A 21,823-nucleotide genomic window follows, 5' to 3' on the forward strand; every position below is an offset into this window, starting at 1 on the left:
TCAGAGTTGCAAGGGCCCTCCCAATCATCTGTGAGATGCTGAATTCCCACCAGTCTCTGAAAGGGCCACATTCAAGGGCCTGAAACCCCCAAGGGAGCAGAACGCATAAGCTCCATCTATGGATAGTTGTGAAGGGGACAGAATCTTCCACTTGCAGGGTCTCCATCATTTTTTTCTGTCCTGGGTTGACTCCAGGGCACCTGGAACAGGTGTCATCCCTCTTCCATCAGACAGAAGTTCCCTGTGCTCAGAGTCCCCAGTGAGCAGTCCCTGGCATTGGGCTCTCTCTGCAGTGCCTGCTGGTTACCACCCTGAGTGATGGAGACAGGACCACCTCCCCACCATTGTGGATGACACACTCACAGCCTTCACTTTCCCTGGAAGCCTCATTCTGGGCTTGCTGTTCACTGCAGTCCTTCAGCCTTTTCATACTTATAGTTGGGAAGCAAAATCTTCCCCCAAACCTCACTTGCTGTTGGGGTCCAAGGGAAGGAATTCTAGTCATGCATTTGACCATTTGACTTGTCAGTTCAGCTCAGAGATCCTTCTCTTTTTAGACCCTGTGGATGGGGATAAAACCCTAGTTTATCTGCTATCCCCCAAAACTCTTTGCTTTCAAAATTTGGTAAGCAGACTTTATATGTCTTTATCCAAGTCACTGATAAAACATTGAATATTGAATGAGGCAAGACAGAGGTAAAAGTTCCATGGTTGACCACTGCAGACCTTCTGCTAGTTTATGCTACTTAGTACCCCTTAGCTGTGAATCCATGTAACTCTGTTCACATCTCTTTCATTCACCCTGATAAAAGCCTTGCTCACATCTGGGTGAGGCTTCAGGGTGATCAAGCATCTCAGAAGACCAAGGGGGGAAATATTGCAAGATGGTGGTGCCCATCAGCAATGTCAGGTGCTCCAGAAAGTGGGGGGTCAGTGAGAAAGAAGACTGAGCACAGCCCATGGCCCCTGGCTGTTCCTTCATCTGTAATCTTATAGAGTGAGGTTTCAATCGGGTGGATGATGGCGAAGCATTATTAGAAGAGAGACGGTGGTAAAGAGCTGGATGCACGTGTGAGCGTGTCTGCTTTGCAGATTGTGTGAGTGAAGGATGAAGAAAAGAGGTGATGATCTCTCTCAAGGATGGAGTGAGATCAGGAAGTGAGGGCAGGAGGTCTATAGAAGGGGGACATCAAGTTTGCGAGAGAGTGAGGAAACCATGCCAAATCCAGGTCCGCAAGAAGGTATGAGAGGACCAGGTAAAGGACGCAGAGAGATGGGGGAGGAGAGGACCGAGCTGAAAGCAGGGACAGAAATGTTGATTGACATAGAAGATACTAGACAAGGGAACTTTCTTGTGTCCAGTATAAGGAGAAGACAGGTGGTGGGATAGATTTTTTAAAGTGAGTGATCGGCCAGGTGCGATGACTTATGCCTGTAATCCCAGCATTTGGGGAGGCTAAGGTGGGCGGATCACCTGAAGTCAGGAGTTCAAGACCTGGCCAACATGGTGAAACCCTGTCTCCACTAAAAATACAAAATTTGCCGGATGTGGTAGCACATACCTGTAATCCCATCTTCTCGGGAGGCTGAGGCAGGAGAATCGCTTGAACCTGGGAGGGGGAGGTTGCAGTGAGCTGAGATCATGCCATTGCACTCCAGCCTGGACGACAAGAGCAAAACTCTGTCTCAAAAAATAAATAAATAGATTGAGTGAGTGATGAAGCCATAGAACAGCCACTGTAGGGAGCACATTTAGAAATTAGCTCGAAATGGGTTCTGATTTTCCTGTGAACACTCACATATATTTGTTCCCCTAAGTAGAGTTTGCATGCATAGGTAAATTTTGTTTACATAATTAATCGGGCAGAGCCAAACTGTGCTTTAGCAATTCAATTTGCAAGTTTTGTCTTTGCATGAGATACTGAGTATTACAGTGCAAGATACCAGATAGCAGCTACTGCGTTGGGATGAGGCAAAAAATAGAGACGTTCCCATGGAGCTTCATTCAGATTTCCATTGTTTTTATTGCTTTGTGTTTAGTCATCTGCCTGCATGTGTGCCCGTCCTCACCACGTAGACATGTTTAGAGGGCACAGGCTTCTCCTGCATGCTGGAATCCCATCCACCCAGCCCAGTGTCTAGCACGTGGGGGAGGGCAGCTGAGGACCACAGTGACCGAGCCCTGCACCCGTACAGTGTAATACAAGCTCAGCTCTTGGCCTTAGTGCCAGTGACTGTAGCTCATGACGGGCTAGAGCCAGACATTTGAACAGCAAAGCTTTACGGGGGATCACTTGTGCAGAAATTTAACCGGCAAGCTAATGGTTGTAATTTTTTTCACTAGAAGATCCAATAAACGCTGATCAGAGGGAGCTTTGATACATGCATTTGAATTTCACAGATTAAACAAAGTGTGAGCCTGTTGAGTTGATCTCCTAATGAAAAATTGTCCCATCCCACCCATGAATTACCAAGTTTTCCTTATGATCTAACTGCAAGTTATGTAGTTTTTTCTTACCTTACCTATCCGTTCACTAGGAGAGTTTGGCATAAAATACATGAATTGGGGCACTATCCTATGAGAATCTGTATGGAAAAGGTTGTAAATCATAGTACTAGGATGTAAAAGCCCATGGATCAAGAAGCTGGACCAAGACCCACAGATGCAGTGGCTCAGCCAGTAATTGCACGATATCATTTTAAGTCAGCCATGGTGAAACCTATGTGAAAGTTACAGTTACAATGAAAACTCCAAGTCCCTGAGTGTTTAAGGTCATTATTGAAGGCATGACCTGCAGACACCCTGACCTCCACCTTCCTCCCCCACCCCTCTTTCCACAGCAGGTGGAGTGTTTGCTTCATAATTACACAGGTGGCGGAGGTGGGGGGGTCATTTGTTCTCCAAATTCAAGAGCCCAGTAGATTGGGATAAAATTCCTGGCCAGGCGCAGTGGCTCACACTTGTAATCCCAGCACTTTGGGAGGCCGAGGCAGGCGAATCACGAGGTCAGGAGATCGAGACCACGGTGAAACCCCGTCTCTACTAAAAATACAAAAAATTAGCCGGGCGTGGTGGCGGGTGCCTGTAGTCCCAGCTACTCGGAGAGGCTGAGGCAGGAGAATGGCATGAACCCGGGAGGAGGAGCTTACAGTGAGCCGAGATCGTGCCACTGCACTCCAGCCTGGGCGACAGAGCGAGACTCCGTCTCAAAAAAAAAAAAAAAATTCCTGAGTGACCAGACCCTCCCATCCTGACCTCTTGTCACTAGCTCTCCAGAAATCGGGAACCAGGGTGACTGAGAGTACAAAGGACACCCACATACCGTGTGGGCCAGCTGAGGACTCCTCCAAAGAGTTTTCTCTCCCCTCCCACTCCAGCCTGCATCACTCTCCTTCACGGACGGGGTGGGCCTCAGTGCTGACACCCCAAGGGGGCTAACCAGCCAGGGCCTCAGGCCTGACCTCCGCTCAGCACGTTCACCACGGCACTTCCCTGCAGCCCCCAGAATATGCCCGGGGCACAGTGGCTGTCAGCTACTAGGGGAGTCACAGACCTTTGAGGGGCTGGTGGAGGCCATGGGCCCTCTCTGGCTGGGTACTGTCCCCACACCCCTGGGAGTGGGACTTGGCAGTATCAGTGGGCTGCACAGGTGGAAGGGATCTCTCTCAGCCACAAAGGGGGCTGCATGTGCACCTAGCCAGAAAAGAGTGGGGAAAGGGTGAGCGGGGTGGCACGTCCTCATGTCCCAGGCTGCAGGCGCATCATGAGGAAGGGCCTGGGTGAGCCAGCCTAAGTGAGGGCAGTAAGCCATGCTTCGAAGCTGGGCTAGAGGGACCAAGAGTCCAGAAGATCAAAGGTCCCTGCAGTAGACATGAGCCAGCCCAATGGCCAGGGGCTGGTGACGGAGATAAGTAAAGTGGTTGGCACACAGGTAGATGAAAGTCAGTACCAATAATAGTTACTGGCCAGGGGATTATAATGCAGCTAGTTTACAGGCCAGGGCCCGGAAACATTGAGTCAAATGAGATGTTGCATCTAAAAACCCAGGTGAAGATTTCTTAATGAAGGTCTGGTGCAGTGGCTCACACTTGTCACTCAGCACTTTGGGAGGCCAAGGAGTGAGGATCACTTGAGATCAGGAGTTTGAGACCAGCCTAGGGAGACACCATCTGTACACAAAATGTGTAACAATTGGCCAGGTGTGATGGTACGCACCTGCAGTCCGAGCTACTCAGGAGGCGAAGGCAGGAGGCTCGCCTGAGCCTGGGAGGTGGAAGATGCAGTGAGCTGTGATCGCACCACGGCACTCCAGCTTGGACAACAAAGTGGGACCCCATCTCAAAAACAGTTCTTCATGGTTGTCTGCAATTAGTTATGTTTTTTGCCGGTGGTGCCTCCTCTTTGGGCGTGGACTTGGGGGCTGGGAGTGGGGACAGGAATAATGAACAGAGGCCGGCGTGAATCTGTGGAGTGTCTCCCATGGACCAGGCCCCAAGTCCGCATGGGTCTGTATACTTCGTGGAACTAGCAGAAAAGCACTAGACAGTTGGTGCCCTTTTCCTTCATTTTATGGGTTAGAAAAAATGAACCTCAAGGGAGTCAAGGAACTTGCCCAAAGACTTAGATGTGGCAGGTAGGGTCGCAGGGTGTACCCCCAAGTTCCTCTCTTCCCATTGCAGACATGGCCCCAGAGTAGCTACCAAGTCGGGGGCCCGTCTCAGCTGAGATCCTCCTAAAGCACGCGGGATCCCATGCACTCTCCCCGTCTGAAAACGTGGGAATTGCTGCCCCTCCCACGGTAACAGGTCCTCTGCCATAAAAGAACAGAACCTTCCCGCGTTCCTCTTTCCATGGAGTGTCTGTGGATCTACGCAAGTGCTTAGATAGAAATTAACCCTGCGTCCGGAGATTAGCGTCCCTAACTTAATTTTCATCCCACAGATAAGGATGCTCAGCCATGAGTTACACAGTATTCTCCTGAGTTGCTTTGTGTGTGCACCACACAGAGACGCTGACATCACTCGTCGATTTCATCTGGCCTTGTCCCCTGAGCCTCGATTGAAACCTGGCTAAGCCATGCTGGCCTTAGAAACCACATCTGGAGTGTTGGGAGGTGCATGGATTCAGATCTCCGCTGCTGTGGTTGTCCAGTGCCGTGCGCATCACCAGCCTGTGCAGGGGCAGCTGAACCCAAAGGCACTTCTATGACAAAGGGCCAGCAGGGGGACTGCTGTCTCATGAAAGCTAAACTCTTCATCCCACACTCTGTGTTTCAGAACAAGAAGAAAATTTTGAGTTTATCATTGTGTCCCTCACTGGCCAAACGTGGCACTTTGAAGCCACGACATATGAGGAGCGGGACGCCTGGGTCCAAGCCATCGAGAGCCAGATCCTGGCCAGCCTGCAGTCGTGCGAGAGCAGCAAGAACAAGGTAAGGCCCCAGGCTGCCCAAAACCAAGGCTGCGGCTGCTCGGGGAATGCGGGCCCCAAGTAATGCCCCAGGGAGGGAAAATAGAGGACCGGTGTGAATGACAGGACCTAGCTATTCTTTGTGAGCAGAAAGCTCAATAACTAAAACAATCAGAAACACTTTGTGTCTATACCATCATACGTGAGTATTCCAGCCTGACCATGCTTCCCTGGCAGGAGAGCCAAGGTTAAATCTTCACTCTGTCAGCCAATACCGGAGGGAATCTTTTGGACTTTTGTGGCTTCTGGGTCCACATTTATTTTTGTTTTGGACAGAATACACTCAGAAAAAGAGAGACGGACTTAAAAGATGCGCTGTTCTCATAAATGCCCAGAATTCAAATTGACGTCAAGTTGGAAAACCGTCTCTTGTTAGGGACATAAATGAAAAGTAGATGGGTCTATATGGGCGTGCAGGGAGTTTGGGAGATAAAGTTTCTGTTATCTAAACTGATAAAGCCGTTTTATTCAATAATTAGAGGTGGTGTTGCAGCTCTTTTAAAATTTGTCTAGCAGGTTTTCTGGTTCTCACCAGAAAACGCCACCCCCAAATGTTTCTATATTAAAAAAATAATTAGAGGCAATTTGTTTTTTGTAGTTATTTAGCTAGAAAAGAAAAAATATTTTAACCTGTATTTTTCTCTCTCTTTTTTTTTCTTTGGAGAGAGTCTCTCTCTGTCACCTAGGCTGGAGTACAGTGGCAGAATCTCAGCTCTCTGCAACCTCCAAGCTCAAGCAATCCTCCCACCTCAGCCTCCTGAGTTGCCGGGACTACAGGCATGTGCCACCATGCCTGGCTTGCTTGCTTGCTTATTTATTTGTATATTTATTTAATATATATTCTTTGTGGAGGCAGGGTTTCATCATGTTGCCCAGGCTGGTCTCAAACTCTCGGGCTCAAGCGATCCACCTGCCTCAGATGCCCAGAGTGCTGGGATTACAGGCATGAGCTACTGCGCCTGGCTTAACCTGCGTTCTCTAGGCTACTGCCCAGTGATGTTCCTTCTACAAAAGTCCTTTTTCCCGTCAAGGATTGCTTCAGTTTCATTATTTTAATGTTTGATTGTCTTCAACCTCTTTGCTGGGACATTTTAGACTTTTGGAGAGCATTTTGATATTTCAGACTATGATCAACTAGAAACTAAGAGAAAGGACGTTACCCACCGACCTGCAGTTTCATTTGTAACCATTTGAAGAAATTTCTGCCTATGATTTATGTGCAGCTTTGTCACTAAAAAGAGAGTCTGTCTTTCAGAAAGATAAAGTGTCTCATTTTATTACCCTCTTTAACCAGGGTAAACCAGACCACAGTCATTATTATTATAATGTAATTTGCTTCCCTTTTTAAAAGATGTTTTATACCCAAGGTGGGGAGAACCACTGCCTTTCATTCCATACACCCTGGCTTTACTGGGTCACGTCCACATGCATCCATGATGTGCCTCCTGAAACACAGGCGGCTTTGGGGCCGCCTCAATGGGGAGCAGCAGCATGCAGCATCCTCCAAGCGTGGGCAGCTCATTCGGAGAAGGAAGGCGGGGAGGCGGGATGTGTTACCGAACAGAGAGGCACAGATTCCCGCCTTCATGGAGAAATCAGTCTTTCACGGCAGACTCTGAGCCCCTGCCACCTCGACCTAATTCAGGAAGATCTGGGATGGTGGCAGCCTTTCCCATTCCACACCTTGCCAGGCTCCTCCCCACTCGTGTCTCAGCTCATGCACACACCAGCTTTAGAATGCTGCCCCTTGGCCCTCACTAGGTGCCTGTGCTCCAGGGAATTGCTCCCTTGGGAGGAGGACGTGTTGAGCAACCGAAGGTGGCCGACTCCAGCTGGTCATCATGGGCGTGGGTTGAACAGGTGTGAGGGCATAAAACATGAAATACTGTCCACAAGGAGTAGCGGGAGGGCAACAGCACAGGCCCAGGTGACCACCAGCTTCATAGTATTTTACCTGCCAGTGGATAATTGAGAGCTGATACAGGTATAGGCATAGCTAGACGGACAAACCAACCAACCACAGAAATGATACAGGTACACGGATAGACAGAGGCACATCCCTTTGTATGTCTGTGTGTGTGATCACACACATGCATTCCAGATGCCAGTGTAAACTGTTTAAACGTATTTTGAATACTTGGGTATCTAACCAAAGGGAAGTAAAATTCAATAACGCATGATGCTAATTAGACAGTAGTAATTAATATATTATAATTTATTATTATGTAGCAAGTAATATATTGTTTCACCGCAATTTGACGAGATGTTTCAATTTATGAGGAATTCTTACACAAAAATCAAGCTTATTTTAACTGTCCTCTGAAATTGATCAATTTTTGCTTTAACCGTAATATTAAATGCATACTTAATAAATAAGCCTCAAAAACTGTACATATCAGCCAGACACGATGGTTCATGCCTGTACTCCTAGTGCTTTGGGAGGCTAAGGTGGGAGGATCACTTGAGGCAAGGAGTTCGAGACCAGCCTGGGCAACATAGGGAGACCATCGTCTCTACAAAAAAATTTTTAAATAGCCAGGTGCATGGCTTACACCTGTAGTTCCAGCTACTCAGGAGGCTGTGGTGGGAGGACCACTTGAGCCCAGGAGATGGAGGCTGCAGTGAGCTATGATTGCACTACTCCAGCCTGGGCAACAGAGCAAGACCCTCTCTCTAGGTGGGGAAAAAGGTACATATCCAGTACATATCCTTTCACTTAGAACTTCTACTTCCGGGAATCTATTCTTAGTAAATAATCATGAGTGTGTACCAAGACTTAGCAATCATATGTTCTTACAGCATCGTTTATGATAGAGAAAAACTGGAAGCAACTTAAATGTCCATCAAAGAGAACTTGATAAGTAGGTCTTCACTAAGTAGAATGCTATGCAGCCATTTAAAATAATGATGTCAGAGAGTATGTGACAGCAGTGAGCAATGAACAAGTTTCGTTAGGCTGGAAAGGGCAGGTTTCTATACCAGCAATATGTATTACGCTGGCTTTTTAAAGTGCATATGTGTATGTAGATGCGCTTAAACAACAGGCTAAAAGAACAGATATCAAAATGTTAATAATGCTTAACTATGGATTCCCGTATCATTGTTTATTAATTTTATGTTCTTTTTCCCCTCTCTGTATTTTCTAAACTTGCTGCAATGAGCATGTATGTTTTTAAATCCTTTTTAAAGAAGACCATAGAGCCAGGTGTGGTGGCTCACACCTGTAATCTCAACACTATAGGAGGCTAAGGCAGGAGGATCACTTGAGCCCAGGAGTTCAAGGCTGCAGTGAGCTATGATCACACCACTGCACCCCAGCCTCAGCCACAGAGTGAGACACTGGCTCAAAAAATAATAATAATAATAATAAATAAATAAAAATAAAGCAAGCCATCAAGTGTAAAGTTAAGAATCAGCACCCCCAGCTATACTCGTGTTTCTCCCTGCCCCCACCCTGGTGAGTGGCTTTGTCACTGTGGCAACCGAGGGTCTTCAGATGACAGGTGCATCTCCCAGGGTGATGTGCGGTATGGATGGAGTTTTCTGACGAGGAACTATGAGATATGTCTTACATTGCTGATGAAGCCCTAACCCTGGGTTTATAAACCGATTATTTCTTTCTCATTCTTCTTACCAAGTAGACATGTGGCTACTGCCCAGAAGGTTACCCATTTACCTTCTCCAGGTGACCGTGGTCCATGCTTATTCACAGATGATCCAGAACTCTCCTCTTTGCTCATTTCCGGCAGAGTCCGTCTCAACTGATGAGTGTTAAAATGTGACATTTCCTCCCTCCCCCGGCCCCATGCATGATGATTTCTTCTTCAGTTATGCTCTTTCCCAAAGACATCAAAACAGGAGTGATTGTTTAGAAACTACCCTCATCCTACATTTGTTCCCAATCTGTTTGATCTTTCCCTGACGTTATCAGTGATGTGCGTTTCTCCCAGGGTGCTTATGCCTTGTATTTTTGTCTTTCTCCGTGCCCAGTCCCGGCTGACGAGCCAGAGCGAGGCCATGGCCCTGCAGTCGATCCGGAACATGCGTGGGAACTCCCACTGTGTGGACTGCGAGACCCAGAGTAAGTGTGTGCGGTGGTAGCAGGGGCTGGCGCTATGTAGCTGGAGACCACATGGTCCCACTAGGCCCAGGTTGCAGGGGACTCACAACTGTCCTGTTTGGCAGATAAGAGTTAACTGCTTTTAGGAAACTGAGGTATTTTGTTTGGATTTTGCCTTAACTGAGCGCCTTCCACACAAGCCTCACCCCTGGCTGCAGGGTACGTTTCTGTGAGTCTTTCCTTGCCTTAGGCATCTGATGAGCAGCAGTCATACCTGAGGTGCAAAGGATTCAACCCCACACCCACAGCCTGTGCCAAATCTAGGAAGCCCGGGAGTTCAAGACGAGCCTGGGCAACACAGGGAGACCCCATCTCTACAAAAAATTAAAAATTAGCTAGGCGTGGCGGCTGGCTTACTTTTTGCTTAATCAGTGATCACTTACTGATTTTTTTTTTTTCATAAAAATAGAGTATAATTGGTTCATTCCTGCCTAGAGATTCTTGGGTATTATTTTTTTAATTTCACAATCATATGTTCTGGGTTTTGCCATCAAATGATGTCTTTCTTTTTTTTTTTTTTTTTTTGATCTTAAATCCATTACCCACTAAAGCCTCTGATTGAACTGATAGAAGTTGTAATTACTGCTTTGTGCCATGGAGTACCCCAGTTTTATTTCATGCTTTCCGTTGTCCAATCCATGCTATTACCTTCCCTTTGAAAAAGTCGTTTTGTTGTTCATAATCTTGAGAGTAGGGACTTATTTTCATGGTTGCAGTCCCAGCCCAGAGACAGTATTGGAGACATTCAGTAAACTTCTTCCATTCAGATTTTTTTTGTTAAGTAGTGTTTTGAAGAGAAGGGAGTCCAGTTCAAACAAGGTAACAGGTGCTAGTACCAGGCTGGGTGCTGCCCAGGAGTCAAACATGCATGGCGTGGTGGGTCCTGCCATCCTGAAGCCTGAAATGCACCGGACAAGGCACCGACCTGCTGACCATGAAGCTAAGCGCTGGGGAGAGCCATCGGGGGCACATGGCGGCCTTGCCACCCACGCAGGAGCTGTCGTGTCAGCAGGGCTCTGGAGATGGGCAAGGTTTGTACAGGGAAGGGGCCGAAGGAATCATTGTGAGCAAAGGGAGTGGCTTGAGGAGAGCTTCTCTGGGTGATTGTAGGATCAGAGGTGCTTTTTGGGTTGGAAAACCGGTAGAAGCCAGTTGGAGTGTGAGTGCCAAGTGAAACTTTTTCCAGCTTTGTTCTTCATTTGTAAGCAGAGGGACATCATTGGAGTTTTAGAGCAGGAAGGAGATGGACCCTGAGCTCCACTTGGGGAGATGGATCTGGCCAGACCATTTTGAACATACTGGAATAGAGGCAAAGCAGGGAGGAGGCCAGTCAGGGTCGGCTCAGCCGGGAAGGGAGACAGGAGCCCAGGACTGCTCCAGACAAAAGGGAAAGGAAGCGCCCCCTCCAAGAGTCCACTCAGCAGCATAGCAGGCAGGGGAGAGATCAAAAGTCTGTCTGCGGCCTCTGTGGAAGCCTGTCCTGCGGGTGAGGGAAGGGGTTCTTCTCCAGGTATCTTGAGGTTCTTCTTTAAAGTACCTCCTTATGTTTGAATGTTTAAGTTTTACTTTCAAACGTGTGGTGAAATGAAGTTCGAAGAGAGAAGCAGTTATTTGAAGTGTGTTTCTATCAAAAAGTTTTAAAAGTAAGAGCTTTTTTAAAAGCACGAATCTGAGAAATATTAGAACATCCATTAAGGAAAATGCCTGCAGTTGTTTCCACCGTGCATCTGAAGGTTGCTTTAAAAGGAAAGCCATCCGTGGCTTGCAGGGACCGTGATACCTGGCAAATCAGAGGTCGCAGGTCCTGTCTGAGATGAGCTTGTGCGTGTGAGTGCGGATGGGGGGTGGGAAAGGGAGGCCAGTGCAGGAGAGGTGTGGGCCAGTTTGTTCTAAGCAAGACCACCTGAGCAGATAGACAGGGACAAAGGGGAAAGGCAGAGTTTGACAATTCAGGAGAAAGAGGCGATACCAAGCACGCATTTGCTAAATGTGTGGTCTTATGTCAGCCCGGTGCCAAACCCTGGCATGCGCTGTCTTTTCATTCTGCAACCCTAGTAGTTGCTGCTCCTGTGGGCCCCACTTAAAGGGGAGGAATCGAGGAGCCTAAAGGGTCAAGTCAGTTGTCTGAGGTCACAGAAACAGCAAGTCCCATAGCAGGATTCAAACTCAGCTGTTGGCCAGCCTGCTGTATTTTCTCAAGAATGGAAAGGCTCAGAAGATGTAGCACATTGGCAAGGATTTGTTAAGTAAAAATACCCAATTTTGGTGAAAGTACTGGGATAGGTACAGTGCCCACACTGATGATGAACTGTAAACACCTCCATGGGGCCTTTTGACAGTGTATATAAAAAGCTTTTGAAAAGTGGATGGCCTTGACTCCAGGTATATACTCCAGGAACGAAACCGATGGGATTGAGCAAGGCAGGTGCAGAGATCTGTCTTTCCAGATGTTCATCACAGTGCTTTATATGACAAAAAATCAGAAGCATCCCAGATGTCTAACAATTGAAGAGCAGTTCATGGTGATGTCTTCTCTTTGCTACCTTAAAAAATCATGGAAAAAGACTTAATTGAGCCTGGGCACAGTGGCTCACGCCTGTAATCCAGCACTTTGGGAGGCTGAGGTGGGTGGATGACCTGAGGTCAGGAGTTCAAGACCAGCCTGGCCAACATGATGAAACCCCATCTCTACTAAAAATACAAAAATTAGCTAGGCATGGTGGCACATGCCTGTAATCCCGGCTACTTGGGAGGCTGAGGCAGGAGAATCACTTGAACTCGAGAGGCGGAGTTTGCAGTGAGCCAAGATCGCATCATTGCACTCCATCCTGGGTGACAGAGTGAGACTTCGTCTCAAGGGAAAAAAGAAAGTGGGGGAGGGGGTGCTTAATTGAGATAAAGAAACTTCCTAATGTGTTGTAAAATGAAAAAGGGGCATGACAATGATTCTAGATGAACCTAATGAATATTCACAGGTATTTTGAGGGTTAAGATCTGTAAGGCTGCACTCTGGAAGGTTAGCACCAGTTGTGTCTGAGTGGTAGGGTCTTTTGAGGCTTGGGAATTTTCACTCAGCGTGGAATTTGGAATTGTGGTAGTAGCTCCCTGACCCCCAGTTCTTGCAGAGAATGCGCTAGACCTCCAGGAGCCCCCTCTGTCTGTGCACTGGGCACGTCCCAGAGCACTGTTTCCAGAGTGGACGCTGAGCTTCTGGAGCTTTGAGGGTGCCTGTCTATAAAGGGATTCCGAGAGCCAGTGAATTTGGGAAACTCTTAACAACATCCACCTCCCAGGAAGTTGCAGCCTTCGGACACCTGCGCTTCCGGGGAGTACTGCTCCGAAGATACCTGTCCAGCATGGCCCAACCCAGCATGTCCCAGGCCCATCAGACAGTGGGGCCTTTGTTTAGGGCACCTGTTGCCTGCCTTCTGCCAGGAACATGCCAAGGAAAGTTCACACCTGAGGGCCCCTGAGAATCCTAGGGCTTGGGACCCTCAGTGGCTCTCACCAGCAGGTCTGACCTTCATGGACAGGCCCTGAGAGGCAGCCCACCCTTGCTGCTGCTTTCTGTCTGCCCATCCATGTCGCCCATGAAGCCCTGGTCAGAGCTGACCGTTCGCTGGTCCCTCCCGCCCTGCTGCATGGACCTCACAGGTGCCTCTCTCTCCTGGGCCTTTCTGATGTCTAGAATCCTGCCTTATTTCCCTTTGTGAACCCCAGGCCTGCGCACAAGAGGGGACTGGCACCCACCACTACCACCAGATAGCTCACCACAACCTACGGTAGGAGCACATCCAGGCTCTCATCTTCAGCTTGGCCCACAAATAGAACCTCGGGTCCCGCAACGTCAGGTCTCTGTCCCATTGTCGCCTCTTAGTCCTTCCCTGACCTCCAGGTTTGAAATCACACACACACATCCCTACTCCCTACTCCCTGCTGTTCTGCCCTGGGGGCTTCCTAGCTCTGGTGTATCCTACAATTTTCTTAGCTCTTTTCTGGTTTGGGCGGGGGCAGGGGCGGGTTGAGATGGGGTCTCACCCTATAGCCCAGGATGGAGTGCAGCGGTGCAGCAGAAAGGGTGGGCTGCCTCTCGGGGCCTGTCCATGATTGCAGCAGTGCAGTCATGGCTCACTGCAGCCTTGAACTCTTAGGCATCAGCAATCCTCCCACCTCAGACTCCTGAGCAGCTGTGACTACATGTGCATGCCACCACACCGAGCTGATTTTTTAAATTTTTTGTAGAGAGTTAGTCTCACTATGCTTCCCAGGCTGGTGTTAAACTCCTGGCCTTTGGCGATCCTCCCCCATTGGCCTCCCAAAGTGCTGGGATTATAGGCAGGAGCCACTGTGCTGGGCCTAGTTTTTTTAATTCTTTTCTGGTTGGTCTGTCCCCATACAATCTACGTCCTACATTTCTGTGGGCAGGGATTTTTCTCCATTTTGTTCACTGCTGTATCCCCAGAAGCCAGTGTGTTAATATTGGTTGAATACGTGAAGGAACAGATGTAATTACAGCCAACACCTAACACTGTACTTCCCATGGGGCAGTCACTGCTCTAAGTGCCTCGTAGCTTTTAATCCTTCTGACAGCCCCTTGAGGATGGGAATTATTAGCCTCATTTCTCAGGAGGGGAGCTGAGGCCCGGAGAGCGAGAGGCTTGCAGAGGACAAAGGTGGAAAGGCGGTACTGGCAGGTGGCACGCACACAGGTGTGAGGGCCTGGAGAGCAGGCAGGGCAGGCCTGGGGCTGTGGGACCAGCGGGGCCTGAAGCCAGGTGAGGGGGCAGGAGACAGTTCAGAGGTCTGAGTCCGTGCCAGGAGGCTGGGATCAGCCACAGGCCGAGGTTCTCCACCCAGGCTGAGACACAGCAAAGTGTCCCAGTTGGGCCTTAAGATGTCTTTCAAAGAAATTGCAGTGGTGATGCTTAGATACCAGCCCTTGCCGATGAGTCATTCTCTGCTGGAGCAGAGGCAAGGTTCTCCCCTCAGTCAGCCCCAGCCTTACCTGTCTCTAAGCAGAGGGTGGTGAGCATGGGGCCCTGGAGCACCTTACCCCCACCCCCTGCAACATTTTGGGTTTCACAGAATTCGGAGTCCGGCTCAGGAATGTGTCCCACGCATGAATGTCATCCTTCAGATCTGGACCTGACAGCCTGGAAGCTGCTGGGGGGAGGTAGGAGGGGGTGCACCAAGGTCTGAATGAGGGGCCAGCATGAGTGGCTTCTGTATCTGCAACCCATAGCGGCATGGAGGGCGGTGGGGTGGGCATAGGAACCAAATCAGAGGTTCTGGAAAGAGTTTAGGCAAGTTTCTTTAGGGATCTAGATGTGAGTGGGGACAGTGTGTCAGAGCATTCCCCACAGCAATTGGTGATAGGCCGGATGCGGGGACATAAGGGAGCAGGAGAGGTGCTGGGTTTTGAGCGGTGGTGTGACATGATCAGAGGTGCTGTGTTCAGTGGGGCCCTGGCTGCTGTGTGAAGAGGTCTGCAGGGAAGTGATGGGCGAGGCCGCAGACAGGAGCCCATTGCACCCCAGTTGCGATGCTGGTGAGGACACCCATGGGAGGAGTAGGTTCGAGAAGAAAGGGTTGGACGAGAGGTTGAGAACCTTGCGATTGGCTGTGGGAATGATGGAAGAATCAAGGTGGACCCATGGGGTCCCAGCTTGAATAGCTGAGACAGGAAGGACCTGGCAGAAGAATGCATTTGCAGAGTGGATGTTGACGAAGAGATTCTCCAACTTAAATGTACGTGGTCGCTGCGTGTATAATAACTCGGGAGCCAGGAAGAGGTGTTAGTGCTTGGGTGGTGATTGAAGTGTGGGTTGGGTTGGCCTGAAAGAGACTACAGAGTCAGAAGAGATGACCCCACAGGAGCCCTGAGGTCAGGGAGGAAGAGCTGGGAAGGAGATCACAGCGGAGCAACCAGGAAAGTGGGGAAAAAACCCAGAGAGGTTGTGGACCAAAAAGGTCTCAGAAGTTAGCACTGGCCCAGCACAGTGGCTCATGCCCGTAATCCCAACACTTTGGGAGGCCCGGACAGGAAGATTGCTTGAGCCCAGTGGTTCAAGACCAGCCTGGGCAACATAGCAAGACCCCATCTCTGCAAAAAAATGTAAAAAGTTAGCCAGGCGTGGTGTGTGCACCTGTAGTCCCAGCTACTCGAGAAGCTGAGGCAGGAGGATCACTGGAGCCCAGGAGTTTGAGGCTGCAGTGAGCAGTGATCGTGCCACCACAAGAGACCCTATCTCAAAAAAAAAGTAGTAGTCAGTGTTGTGAGAAGGGGTGGGGCAGTGGCCAGCCCACAAGAGGCCGAGTGAAACGTTGGCCACACGGGTCTTTTGGGTTTAGCCCTGGAAGGGGCTGGTGACTTTGGCTGTGCTGTGTCCATGGTCAGGAGGTAGAGACCTGGTTGTCAGTGATCCAGAGGTGCAGAAGCAGAGGGGGCCAGTGGGGAGGTGGGCTGTGCAGACACAAAGGGACAGCCACAGACGAGGATGGGTCCACGCCAGCTGTGTGCCATGCCTCCACCCTCCACACCCCCAGGCCAGGGCCTCCTCTATGTCCCCGCTGCCCTCTTCCTTCCCGTGCCACCTGTGCATTGGTTCTGACTGCACTTTTCAGCGTTGAGTCTCTGCATTTCTCTGTTCTCTTCTGCTTGGGTTTTTTTCATTTGATGCGTAGGTTTCCCCTTCCCAGTCAGAACCTCTCTGAGGTCACAGACCTCTCTTCTCACATTTTTTTTTTTTTTTTTTTTTTTTTTTTTTTTTTTTTTTTTGAGGAGTCTTGCTTTGTCACTCAGGCTGGAGTGCAGTGGCAGGATCTCAGCTCACTGCAACCTCTGCCTCCTGAGTTCAACCGATTCTCCTGCCTCAGCCTCCCAAGGAGCTGGGATTACAGGTGCCCTCCACCATGCCCAGCTAATTTTTTTGTGATTTTAGTAGAGACAGGGTTTCACCATGTTGGTCATGCTGGTCTCGAACTCCTGACCTCAGGTGATCCTCCCATCTCGGCCTCCCAAAGTGCTGGGATTAGAGGCATGAGCCACCACCGCGCCCGGCCTCTTCTCACATTTCTTGTGGTATCTATCACTCCCTTCTTGCATATGTAGTAGATGTTAAATAAAGGACTGGCTTTCTGATTTTTGATCAACTGGCGTAAGGCTATTGCTGGTCACTTGCCATTTATAAAACAAAGGATGTCTCCCCAGTGAGTCAAATGTGACCTGAGCTACTTGGTCTTTTGTTGACTCTTCAAGTGTGCCCGGAGTAAGCATTGCCTGTTCCCAGGTGAGTAAGTCGTATCTACTTACGGTAGTGAAAGCCAGTGACTATCAAGGTCAACCCCATCTCTGCACATCAGCTGTAGATTCTAGCGTGAAGTCAACCCGGGCCTGAGTTCTTGGTCTTCTGCTGATGCCAGCCAGTTTCACGCAGTGAGTGCTCCAGTTCTGGGGTCCCAGTGCTGCTGTCTGAACCCATTTCTTGTCCTGCACAATCCTTGCACTAGTCCTTGGTCTAGTTTCACAGCCCAAAGCCTGTCACCATTCATTCTGCAAGTCAGCGTTGGTTGTGCTGCGTGATAAACTCACCAAAGGGCCCTGCCCACCAACTTGCCCGCAATGCAGTTGCTGCAGTAGCTATAGTTAAATAAGATGACTGAAAATGATATTTTTTCACTATAGAGTACCTCTCTCTCATCTTTGAAATTTGCAAGCATGCCTGTTGTATACCTACTGGAAACTTTGATGTGCCAGTGGCTGCAGAGGTAGCAATGAAGGAATGAGCAGAGTCATGGTGTCACCCAGCTGCCCCTCAGCACCACTTCTCCTTCCCTCTCAGCAGCAGCTGTCCACAGTGGATGCCGAGTCACACGTGTTTTTTCCCACACAGGTCAGCCCTCTGAAGGTGAATGCTGCTGTGACATATGGGAAAGTGCATCTTTTCTATCCAAACCAACGCTGTCAATTATTTATTGTGTGGAAAATTCCAGGCTTTGGCTTCAGCCAAATGTGTTCTGAAGCTACTACCAACTGCCAGTCATTTGGGACACCTAAAACAGGGCTGAGCACTGGCTAGGGAGCATTTTTTCTAGCCATGGATGTGGTTCTGTCGATGTGAAGTTTGATTCGTGGCCTTGTGTTTCTAAGAACAGTTGGAATGATAGACGATGGTCTGATTGCATTTAGCATTCTGTTCCTCTTCCCATAGATCCTAACTGGGCCAGTTTGAACTTGGGAGCCCTCATGTGCATCGAGTGCTCAGGGATCCACCGGAATCTTGGCACCCACCTTTCCCGAGTGCGATCTCTGGACCTGGATGACTGGCCAGTCGAACTCATCAAGGTGATGTCGTCCATTGGGAACGAGCTAGCCAACAGCGTCTGGGAAGAGAGCAGCCAGGGGCGGACGAAACCCTCGGTAGACTCCACAAGGTAGGAGCTTTGGAAGATGCCTGGCTCTGGACACATTTGCCAACGGTTAGGCAACTGGAAGTGATCACAATGACAGCCACAGTTAGGAAGGCCCTGATAACCTGTAGGAATTCGGGAATTCCGATTCATCCGGCATGGGAATGTCTGTGTTTAAAACTGGTCTTAAGCAGACATGGATAATTCACACTCCTTAATTTTTTATGTTTGTTTTTAGGCCTTGGGGATTTCTCTCCCCCTCTTAGAAATGTATTAAGCTTCTAATCTTATGAATATATTACTTTAATTAATACATTTCTAATAGGCATAAGCTGTGCTGTTAACACTAATTATGAATTTTTGATCCTTTAATTTTGTTATTCTTATAGCTTTGATAAGCATCTGCTCTGCCGATCCCCCCCCCCGCCCCGCACCATCACACAAAAGTTATTTTTATGGTAACAAAATATATTTTATTTTCTAAAATATATCTCTAACACATTTAGTCAACCAAGTTCAGCATAATGTATGATGTTACTCCTCATTAATGTTAATTGTTATCCAGTGTAAAAAACGCATTTATTTTGAGGCCATTTAGTTTCTCATTTTTCATTTACAGCTATTATAAACCGTTTTTGAGTACACATACATATTTAATGTTCCTAAGGGGTGATAAAATGGCGTGTCTTCTGAGAAGGCGTATGGCATGGAGGCGGAATAGAGCATTTCATCTCCGTACTTGTCTAAAGCAAGTGCCTTCCAGGGTTGCTCATTTTCTCCCACAATGGGAAGTAGGAGGTTGAGGTTTGCTGTCCGTGTTTGCCTCTCAGGTGTCTGAAGAGACGAAGGGAGAGGAGAGGTCTCCCATCGCTGGTACTTTTTAGGTTCCTCTGGTTTGTTTTGCTGCTGATCAGATAAAATGAAAGTTCAAGTGGTAATCTGTGGTTACACCACAGAAACCAGTTTCTACTGCAGAGCAGTAAGGACGTGAGAAGGGTTGGTGGACTTCAGTTCATTAACACTGAAAAATGAATTTGTGGTGCCACCTTTGGCTCACTGGAGAGAATGAAGCTGGTGCGTTACTCATGTGGCTCTCCGTATGAGGGATTCTGTGGTAGTGGGAAGGACAGGAAAGGTGCAAAGAACGTATTTGTTTAAAATTGCATGGTTTTGATACGCGAGCTTTTTACGAGTTATGCTCTATAGTGTAGACGGGGGTAAGTTTCTTACGAACCAAAGAAATTAGGCACTTTAAAAATTATTTTTCTTGATTTGTTTAATGCTACCATAGAAATCAGCTGGGTCATCAACTATGAACATGCTTAAAAGATGAATTCATGTTTTAATATCTATTTTTTCATAGATAATGATAACATTGGAGGAAACCTGGGTCTGAAAATGAAAAATGATTGGAAATTAGATTGAGCTTAATGTATGAATGCAGAAAACATTGAAATAAGTTGGGAAAAACTATGCATCTTACTGTTTATATGTAAAAGAAGCACATTCACTATTTTTACTATCATGAATTATTAGAAAAGTTTGTTTATCCATCCATTAAAATTTAGAAACCATTTGGAATTATTAGAAGCAAAGATACGGGTTCATTTTTTACCTGATAAATATTTTATAATTTCACCTTCATTCATAAATGAAGATTGTGTGTGCACAGGTATTTTATGGTTCTAATTTGCATCCTTGAATTAAGTTCTTGAGTGTAGAGCCCAGTCTTTTTTCCAGTGTTACGTACATCACATCATTGTATTTTAGAGACCTATTGCAGAGACTTGCTTACTCACAAGTGCAGTGGTTGCAGTTAAGTCCCATCTTTTCTTTAGTCACACTGGCTTTCCTAAAGAGCAGGCCGAGTTGTAATTCCTCTCCAAGACTGTGGTGTTGGTGATGTGGTTCTGTGCTGTTGCTGAAGGTAACTGTGGAATTTCTAAATTCCCTTTGCACCTAAGAAGATAAACACATACGAGAATTGAATGTTTCTTTGTGCCTGTAGCAGTTTTCCTGGGGAGTTTTGTTTTCAGTGAAAATCAGCAAATAATCATTGCGCACTTTCTCTTAGAAAAGAAACAGTGAGTGATGATTGCAGTTCCCTGGTGATTGGTGAACACTCTCAGGGCCGCCTGAGGATGCCAGGGCTCGGGAGGGTGCTGGCAGTAGGTGTGTTCTGGGAAGTGTCACTGGAGAAATGGCATCTGAGCTGGACTCTGAAATAGGGGGTGATTCGCAGGGCCAGGGCCAGGGAACCAGGTGGGAAGGCGGGCTGGAGGGTGGGAGTGGCCTCGGTGGATGCAGGCTCAGCCTGGCCCTTGGGGAGGTGTGCATGTCAGCGAATACAGCACCGTGGACGGGAGCCTCCCATGAATGAGGAGGAGCAGGGATGGGGGTGGCCCAAAGAGCAGAAGCAGGAAGGGCCTCAGAGCCAGGGCTGGCACCTTAAAAGCAGCCCTGGGGGCAGGGAAGAGGGGAGGGGTTTGTCTATTCATGGGTTCTGTCTGTCCCACCTGTTCCCAAGAGGACTAAAGGCAGCCAGCAAGGTCTGTGTCCCTTCCAGCTGGAAGGCCAGGGTCCTGGTGGAGTATGCGGAAGCCTTAACTACATTGCCCAGAGCAAAGCACACCCAGCCCAATAACAGAGTAGAAATTCAGACTCCCACCACCTTCACCACCTCCTGCACGTCCCCTCAATAGAAAAAGGAAAAGTGAAAGGCAGGGCTGGAATCTCCGCAAGCAGTTCTGTCCATGACGTGAGAAGATTCTGCCTTTCGAAGCCACCCCCGCTCCCTCTGCCCCACTCCACCCCTCCTGGTCTCTCTGCAGAACCTACGATTGTTAGTAGAAACAGCTGGAAGGTTCTTTTAATGTGGCCCTGAGGTAATACCAAAAAGAAATATTTTAATAAATTTTTATCTCTATCAAAGGAAAAGCCAAGTGCAATATATTTGGTGTAATTCTTTGAAAAAGGGCCCAGCTGTTTTCCCGAGGAGCTCTGGTCCATTCCATCTTGTGCAGAAGATTCATTCTGACAGTGGAATATAATTAGAAATGCATCGTTCCGCCTGCCCCCACCCCCAAACACACACACACACACACACACGCATGCACACACACACACGCATGCACACACACACAGATTCAAGACCATGGGGAAGTAGAACACAGCAGATCTTCCTCCAGAGAGACCGCCGCACACTGGAGTCACCTATTCGTGCAGCCAGTTAGGACAGCAGGCGCCCTGGACAGCCGGCCTCTGCTATGTCCCTGCACCCCTGATTAGGGCAGCTTCGGATGGCTTATAATTGGTTCCAGTGAATCTCTGCCGCCCTGAGAACTGCCGTTCAAACTTGAGCAGCATCATGATCAATTGAAGCTGACGGCGGCTGAAGCAGTATTGACTTCCCATTCCTAAACAGGGGAATCATTAGTCAAGAAAAGCATCTTTTAATTACTCCCAGGAAGAAAAAAAAAAAATCTTTTTGGATGGATTCTGCAACAACTGCCATTTTTTCCCAGTGCATTTGATATTAAATTTATTGTCGCAGGAGGGGAGAGGACGCCCTTCGTCCCCCTCTGTAATGGGGGTTTAATTTGGAGAAAGAAGCGCGTTAGAGAACAGATCAATGCTACAACAATTAACTACATCTGGGGTAGCATCAGAATTCCCCTCTCTAATTGCTATTGACACCATTTAAGCACACACTTAAAATAATGATTTTAAGTGGGGATGTTGAAGTGGTGGTGAGGTGGTAACAGTGGACACAACTAACTAGGTTTTAGGGGTTTAAGAAGGGAGCCGTCAGCTGTATGTAGGAC

The 21,823-nt window shown here is 48.2% G+C and overlaps 1 protein-coding gene and 1 non-coding gene across 11 annotated transcripts in view; both read left to right on the plus strand.

Moving 5' to 3' along the window:
• AGAP1 (ArfGAP with GTPase domain, ankyrin repeat and PH domain 1) overlaps positions 1–21,823 on the plus strand; it is a 644,171-nt gene that overhangs the window by 545,093 nt on the left and 77,255 nt on the right. For all 10 annotated transcript variants that reach the window (XM_030802725.1, XM_012501083.2, XM_030802726.1 and 7 more), the window contains 3 exons: positions 5,278–5,432; positions 9,461–9,551; positions 17,801–18,023. In XM_030802725.1, coding sequence (XP_030658585.1) covers positions 5,278–5,432; positions 9,461–9,551; positions 17,801–18,023 — 469 coding nt within the window. The remainder of the gene's footprint in view (positions 1–5,277; positions 5,433–9,460; positions 9,552–17,800; positions 18,024–21,823) is intronic.
• On the plus strand, positions 5,953–6,016 carry LOC115832590. Its single transcript, XR_004028116.1, has one exon. It is a non-coding gene; the product is annotated as a U7 small nuclear RNA (small nuclear RNA).

Source organism: Nomascus leucogenys, chromosome 22a (genome assembly GCF_006542625.1).
Source record: "Nomascus leucogenys isolate Asia chromosome 22a, Asia_NLE_v1, whole genome shotgun sequence".
NCBI lineage: Eukaryota > Metazoa > Chordata > Mammalia > Primates > Hylobatidae > Nomascus > Nomascus leucogenys.